Raw genomic sequence first — 7,060 nt, 5'->3', positions numbered from 1 at the left:
AACAATTCGATACTATTAGGAACAATCAACGAACTATATTACGCGACAAGCAGCCACAACATGAAAGTTATATAGCCATCAAATCTGCCAACGGGTTATACAATTCAAATTTCGTTTAGCACGCGTACCTGACTGGAATTGGACAATCGGTGACGTCGAGTAGTGCTCATACAGCTCGTTGACTGTTAAATATTAGTGTTAATTAAACCGATTTGTATGCGGACACTAATTAAATAGATTCCAATGAACAAAAATAAAACAAATACAATTACTTGATATCTTTGTTGGGTTCATTGATGCGTACCTTCACTTCATCAATATCAATATGATTGCGACGTTTCCTAGCGATATGTTTTTCGGTGGGAGTCGGTCAAGTCACGATTCGGCTATACACCCGACAATATATACGCATAGATCACGCGGCCTTAAAAAGTTCGAGCATCCGGCATATAAAAACGGGCTGAACACAACAAATTTTTTGATTATTTATATCGACGTTCAATTGGTCGGTCGATCGGCGGCTAATCAAGGCTCTCTAAGTGGATCGGAATACCTGAATATGTTGACGTGGCAATTGTGGGGTGCATTGTTGCTCGTGTTGTGGCTCTACTTCTTGTGGACGCGTCGCAGATTCTATCTGCTCACACTTAAGATACCAGGCCCACTGGGCTACCCCATCGTTGGCATGGCTCATAAGCTGATTCGCAGAGAAAGTGCGTGTTTCACTCATGCGTTTTGAAAATTTTAAATGATATATGTGTGATATATGTATGTGAATTTATTAGATGTGCTGAATGCAATTGGCTTCTATTTGGATAAGCACGGACCAACAATTTTTTCATGGCTGGGTCCTTTACCATTTCTGATTGTGGCCGATCCCCAAATTATACAGGATATATTTACATCGCCGCACTGCGTCAACAAAGGCATCATCTATAAGGCGGTCGACGATGGAGCTGGCTTGGGACTTTTTAGTTTGACAGGTTAGCAAAATGAGCGATGGATATAAAAGAAAATATATCTGACCACCTCACAGATCCTCGTTGGAGTGTGCATCGCAAGCTGTTGAATCCCACATTTGGACACAAGGTGCTGCTCAGTTTTCTGCCCATTTTCAACAACGAGACTGGAGCTCTCCTTAAGCAGCTGGACACATTAGTTGATGATGGCGAAAAGGATCTGATACCTCTGCTGCAAGCCTTTACGATCGGCATTGCTACGCGTAAGTTGTATATTTCCTTCGGGGATTCTAAAGCTGACTAGCTTCTCCAAGCACAGAAACAACAATGGGCAGCGACGTGAAAGCCATTTCGGATATTAATAACAATCAGCTGCTGGAGGATTATCAATGGTAAGTTATATCTGTCATGTGAGTGGATGTGTTTTCCTATCCATTAATAGTGTTTTGGAAACCATGACAGACATGTGCTTTTCGCCATGGCTTAGCTCTCGAACAATACGCCAGCTATTTGGCAAGGAAAAGCGTTACGCGATCTCCAAGTCAAGGATAAGGGGATTTATTAGAAAGGTAAAACCAGCCGACTTATGGCAATTAACAATAGATTGTTCATTAGAATTCGTCTTCCAGCTGATTGAAAGAAAACTGGCAAGGGATGCAGAGGTCGGCGATACGGTTAATCAGTTGCCTTCAGATAAAAATATATTTCTAAATCTAGCTACGGATCTCTTGAAACGCGGAGTATTTACCTGGAAAAATGTGGAGGATGAATCGAGTGTAATTGTTTTTGGTGCCTTTGAAACAACAGCTAACACTGTTGCCTACACATTAATGTTGCTCGCAATGTTTCCCATGTACCAGGAGAAGGCATTTGAGGAGATTCTCACTTTGTTTCCCGACTCTGGGGACTTTGAAGTGACCTATGAAGATATACAGCAAATGGTCTATCTGGACCTTATTATAAATGAGTCAATGAGAGTGATGCCGCCTGTGCCGATCGTATCCCGGCAAACGTCGGAGGATTTGTTGCTCTCGAGCGGAGTTATTGTTCCGAAGGGCGTTCAAATTGCAATTAATATTTTCTACTTGCATCGCAGCAAGCAAATTTGGGGCGAAGATGCGGAAACATTCAATCCGGACCACTTTTTGCCCCATAATTTGCAAAATAAACATCCATACGCGTACATACCTTTCACAAAAGGCATACGGAACTGCATAGGTAAAAATCAATTTATCCAATATCACATGCAACTATTAAATAATAAAATTTTGTATATTATTAGGTTGGAGATATGCGTTAATTTCAGCAAAAATTACCCTGGCTAAATTATTAAGAAACTTCAAATTCTCAACTAGCTTTAATTTCGAAGATCTTTATTTCGTTGAGGATATAACGATAAAACTTAAAACAGTGCCACAACTGAAATTAGAGCGGAGGACTTTATAGCTTAAAACATGATGAGAAATAGAAGTAAAAAGCTATGTTAAGAAGTCATTATAATTTGCGAAAGATTTTTATTGTTATTTGGCTAATAAATATATGAAGTTTTATTAATTTGATTAATGCGCTTCTTACATTATTCACAACTGAAAGTAACTGGCGTACTTGCTTTGAATATTGCCGCAACATATCGATAGATTTCAGTGTTGAGTAACGCTGCTGTTGACCAAAATGAGTACTTTTGAGCAGCTATCGTGCGCGTATATCGGTATTTGTTGTCAGATTGCCGGCTGCCGCATAATAGTGTCAATATTTTTTAATTGTGCCGCAATGACGCTCACAGATGTCTTGGAACTCAATAAAACAGAATTGTTTACGAAAATACGTACTGTCCTGCCGATAGTGACGCAAACACAGAATTTGTTGGACTGCAAGGATGATTTGTTGTACGCATGGAACTCTGTCGATTCGTGCTTGTTGGTCACAAATTGGCGCGTCGTATTGCTTCAGGCAGAGCCAAAACGTGCGAAAATAAGCTATCAAACGCTAATTCCATCAAATGCGGTTGGCCTGCAGGTGGATCGTGTTGTGGTTTCTAATGAGGGCTCGCTTGTCGCGCTGTGTGGCCCACAAAATGTGACAATATTGGAAGTACCACGCCGCAGTGGGCCCGATGGCTATTTAATGGATGGCAAGCCACAAATCACGTGCCGCTCATACAATCTGGATGTGCTCCTCTTTCAAAACAATCCACAACTGGAAGTGTGCCAGGTGCGTTGGCATCCCGATTCTGTCTCCGACTCCACGCTTTTGGTGCTGCTCTCCAACAACACAATGCGCGTCTACAATCACGCCAAGCTGCGTCATGTGTGGAAAGTTGGTCCGTACACAGTTAAGAAAGGCGCCAATACCTCACTTTCCGACTTTGGTGAGACTTCCATTGACTTTGACATTGCGCCAGCAGTTAAGATCAGCGCCGCCGCTAGCGACGAAACAACCAATAACTCTACTCTCAATAGCACCAAAACCCCCAAAGAGAAGGTGGAGTGGCCAATCGTTATATTGCGTGAGAATGGAAATGTTTATGTTTTACTCACTGGCATCGATTCGGACATAACTCATCTGCAGGGTCCCATTACCTTAACACCACAGACAAGCTCCAACTATGGCGTTGAGTCGTGTGCTTTGCTGATCATACCATCTTTGCCTCCCACTGTGATCATTGCGGAGTCAACGGGCAGACTGCATCATGCTCTTATGCTGGAGGCTGAGACTACGGAGCGTTCGCTTAACGATGCGGATGACGGTCTGCTTATCGAGCCATCTCAGTGGACTCTCCACGTAACGGAAACCGTTGAGCTTGAATTGGGCCTATCGGCGTCAGCTCCCAATAGTACGGGCAACGCCTATAGCTGCCCCATACATCTGAAGCGAGATGTGGTCAACGAGATGCGATACTTTGCCTACCACAACGCTGGATTGCATATTATTACTGTTAACTTCATTTCCGAGTTGCAGCGCTTCTTGGATAGCGAGGCCGAGGACAATCAGCTGGAGTTATCGACACCTTCCTGTGCTGAATACATATTGTGCACTAAGTTCGATTCTAGTAATCGCATCAATCCTGTCATTGGCATCGCCTTGATGCAAATGCCATCCGGGCTCGTGCTGTTGCTGGGCAGCGGTCAAGTCATCAGCCTTAAGCTGGTCATTGATGCGCAACTGCTGATGACGTCCAAAAAGGAATTGCAGCTGACTGCCACGGATGCTGCGCTGGATGAGCAGGGCTTGGGTCCCTCATTCGCGGAGAAAATCAAGACAATGCTGCAGCGCACCGTAAATCAGCCGATTCTGGCTGACAAAATGGCCTCGTCCTCCGCACATGAACGCTACGAGCTGCTCAACCAGGCCGTTGAGGTGCTGCGTACCCAATACCTCAAGCGCCATGAGCTGGTGCGCGCGGAGTTTACCAAGCACATCAAGTGCATTAAGCTGCAGAAGCAACAGCAATTGCAGGAGATTAAGAGTCTGGAGAATGAACGAGAGATCATAAGCGAACGGGCGCACAAGCTGGCGGAACGCTTCGAAGAGATCAGCGATAACCAGGAGCTACTCGTGCGCCGTTGCCAGAAGCTAATGCAGCTAGCCAACTCAGTGCTGCCCAACAGCATTGTGGCCGAGCGAGAGTTTGCCCAGGAGGTGGGACGCATCGACAAGGCTACCAAAGCCATTGCCGCTGCATTGGACACGGCCAAGAAGACGTACAACAAGCAACGCTATCACATCGCAAAGTCGGAGGGGACGAACGCGAGCAATGCCTACCAGCTGCCAGAGAGACAGCAACGCACCATCACCGAGATTCTGACTCAGCTCTCGAGTGAGATTGATCGTCAGATATCAGATGTGAAGCGAATAAATAAGATTGTCGGTCTATGAGCAGCCTTATGAGCGAATAAGTTAATTTTGTATTTGTGCTATTGTTAACAATTAAAGCAACCTTCTAGTATATATGAGTAAACAAATACTTATTCCTTGGCTAAGGTATTGTCGGTTATCCAGAATAAGTTCCTTAAAACCATTCTTGGACACATTTATCCCAAATTTGATTTATTTGTATTAGCACCTTCTCCTATTTGTGTGTCTGTCTCGGCTGCTTTAGTTTCAGACATTTACTTTTACATAATGTACATATAAAAAGTTTTAGTGTTATCGTATATATGTTGAACCTCGATCCAAAACGGAATGCGAAATTTGCATGGCTAATGACTCGAATATATTTATATAGCTATGTAGGAGAATTAACATTTGTATTTGCGTTTCAGTCTAAGTTTCAGTTGCAAGCGAACTTTTTGGAGTCGACATCGAGCTCAGGTGCTATCCACAGCCATGGCATCTATATTTCTCAGATTGGCAACAATCTGCACTAAGATGTCCAACTATATCAAAACAAACTCACCCTTTGTGATTGAGGCGCTGATGGTAACAATCTGCTTTGGTGCCATAATAAGCAGATATATAATAATTACCTAGGTGAACGACACATACTATACATATGTACATATATGTATAAATCAATTGAATCGACGCATGTAACAATAAAACGATCGTATCTGAATCTTCCTCTAAATAGAACTAATATTGTATTTGTGTTTGTGTGTGTGTGCACGTGATTGAAGATTTAACTTAAACTCTAGGCTTCTCGATCACATGAATATAGAATGCTGGATTCTGCACTACATTCATGTCCTTGAAGTCGCCATATAGCTTGTGCTTGGCCTGGCTGCCGAAGATTTCGGCAAGGATCTCCGTGAAGCGCTTCAGCTCATGTGGATAGTACGAGAGCCGGAATTCGCTGGACAGCTTGTTGCCCTCGATCTGGTAGTCCATGGATACCAGAGCGGGTTTCCCGCAGTAGAACAGAACGGATGTTTTGATGTCAGCCGTGTGGCTTGTCTACAAAAAAAAAAAAAAAAAAAAAAAACAAAAGTAATTCACAAGTGCAAGTCATTTGAAGGGGCGATTAAAACGCGGATGATGATGATGATGATGTTGATGTTTTTACAAAATAGTTTTTGTCTATTTAAAGTTATCAGTGAAACCGTGAATGACTGGGCATATTGAGCACCCCAAGTGAATGAGATGTGTCGTTTAATTGTTTTTAATTGGCATCAAATAATCGCATGCAAAGTGTTTTACTTACGTTATAGTAAATGCTCTTGGCGGGCGTGGCGCCTGTCTCCAGGATGTTGTCATAGTTGCGATGATCGATCAGCAGGATGCCACCTGGCTTGAGGCACTTCTCAAAGTTCTTGATCGCCTGCTTGTGCTCGCGCTGATCTCCGAAACTGTCCATCAAATGGGCGAACGAGTTGCCCAGGCAAATGACAGCATCGAAGCCGACGTCCAGATGCTCCTGGATATCGTCGTACAGAGTCAGCCAGTTGGCCTCCTCAATAACTGTCAGATTGACAAGATTGGGTCAGATCTGACTCAATATATCTAGGACAACTATCTTAATACTCACCCCATTTGTCGAAGGCGGCCTCGTTGCGGCGATTCCAGCGCTCCTTGAGCGCGTATTTCAGCATCTTGTCCGAGGCATCAACGGACATCACATCGAAGCCCTCTTCCAGCAGCATTATGGAGTCCACTCTGCAATTATTTAACATATAAACATTCACATCTAAATTCACTTTGTTGTGCCTCTGGCTTACCCAGTGCCGCAGGCGACATCGAGAATGCGTTTGCAGCCCTTCTGGCGCAGCAGATCCACCAAGAAGTTCTTGTAGTTGTCGGTGCGCGAGTTCTTATCGCCGATGAAGATCTCCCAGACCTTGGCTGCCTTGCCATCGGCATACTGATCGCGCACTCCTTCGGCCGAGATACCTTCCGATCGGGTTACGAACACACTGTCAGCGGAGGTAGTCATTTCAAGTGTTTAGCACTGGGCAGCAGATCAAACTGAATTAAGTTTTCGTGGCGAATCCACTCGCCATGACATCTCCGGCGGGTGTTTTCAATCACAAACAGCTGGCAAGCCACACACCGACACTCGCACACAGCCACACATCCCCGTAATCTTATCAAGGCACTTCTAGATTGACCCGTGCTAGCAACGGTTCCACCAACATCAACATCTGCTCCAACCGTACACGTTCCGC

At 44.2% G+C, this 7,060-nt stretch overlaps 4 protein-coding genes across 4 annotated transcripts; 3 read left to right on the top strand and 1 right to left on the bottom strand.

Annotated features, from left to right (window-relative positions):
- The first annotated feature begins 87 nt into the window (after window positions 1-87).
- Cyp313a4 (Cytochrome P450 313a4) lies at window positions 88-2,518 on the top strand. Its single transcript, XM_018000443.2, has 7 exons — window positions 88-713; window positions 786-983; window positions 1,037-1,222; window positions 1,279-1,351; window positions 1,402-1,528; window positions 1,589-2,177; window positions 2,242-2,518. The coding sequence occupies exons 1-7, from the start codon at window positions 326-328 to the stop codon at window positions 2,403-2,405; spliced, it is 1,725 nt and encodes a 574-aa protein (XP_017855932.2). The 5' UTR covers window positions 88-325; the 3' UTR covers window positions 2,406-2,518.
- A 118-nt stretch (window positions 2,519-2,636) lies between these two features.
- mbo (Nuclear pore complex protein Nup88) lies at window positions 2,637-4,907 on the top strand. Its single transcript, XM_018000442.2, has one exon. The coding sequence runs from the start codon at window positions 2,730-2,732 to the stop codon at window positions 4,833-4,835; it is 2,106 nt and encodes a 701-aa protein (XP_017855931.1). The 5' UTR covers window positions 2,637-2,729; the 3' UTR covers window positions 4,836-4,907.
- A 138-nt stretch (window positions 4,908-5,045) lies between these two features.
- Window positions 5,046-5,531, top strand: LOC108608853 (uncharacterized). The gene has a single exon (XM_018000446.2). The coding sequence runs from the start codon at window positions 5,286-5,288 to the stop codon at window positions 5,427-5,429; it is 144 nt and encodes a 47-aa protein (XP_017855935.1). The 5' UTR covers window positions 5,046-5,285; the 3' UTR covers window positions 5,430-5,531.
- Window positions 5,511-6,883, bottom strand: Gnmt (Glycine N-methyltransferase). Its single transcript, XM_018000445.2, has 4 exons — window positions 6,614-6,883; window positions 6,424-6,551; window positions 6,100-6,356; window positions 5,511-5,852 (listed from the first exon to the last, which is right to left on the bottom strand). The coding sequence occupies exons 1-4, from the start codon at window positions 6,826-6,828 to the stop codon at window positions 5,583-5,585; spliced, it is 870 nt and encodes a 289-aa protein (XP_017855934.1). The 5' UTR covers window positions 6,829-6,883; the 3' UTR covers window positions 5,511-5,582.
- Window positions 6,884-7,060: the final 177 nt, after the last annotated feature.

The sequence above is a fragment of the Drosophila arizonae genome, chromosome 2, assembly GCF_054131065.1.
Source record: "Drosophila arizonae isolate 15081-1271.41 chromosome 2, UAZ_ARI_1.0, whole genome shotgun sequence".
Classification (NCBI taxonomy): Eukaryota; Metazoa; Arthropoda; class Insecta; order Diptera; family Drosophilidae; genus Drosophila; species Drosophila arizonae.
This window is presented reverse-complemented; position numbering and strand designations above follow the sequence as displayed.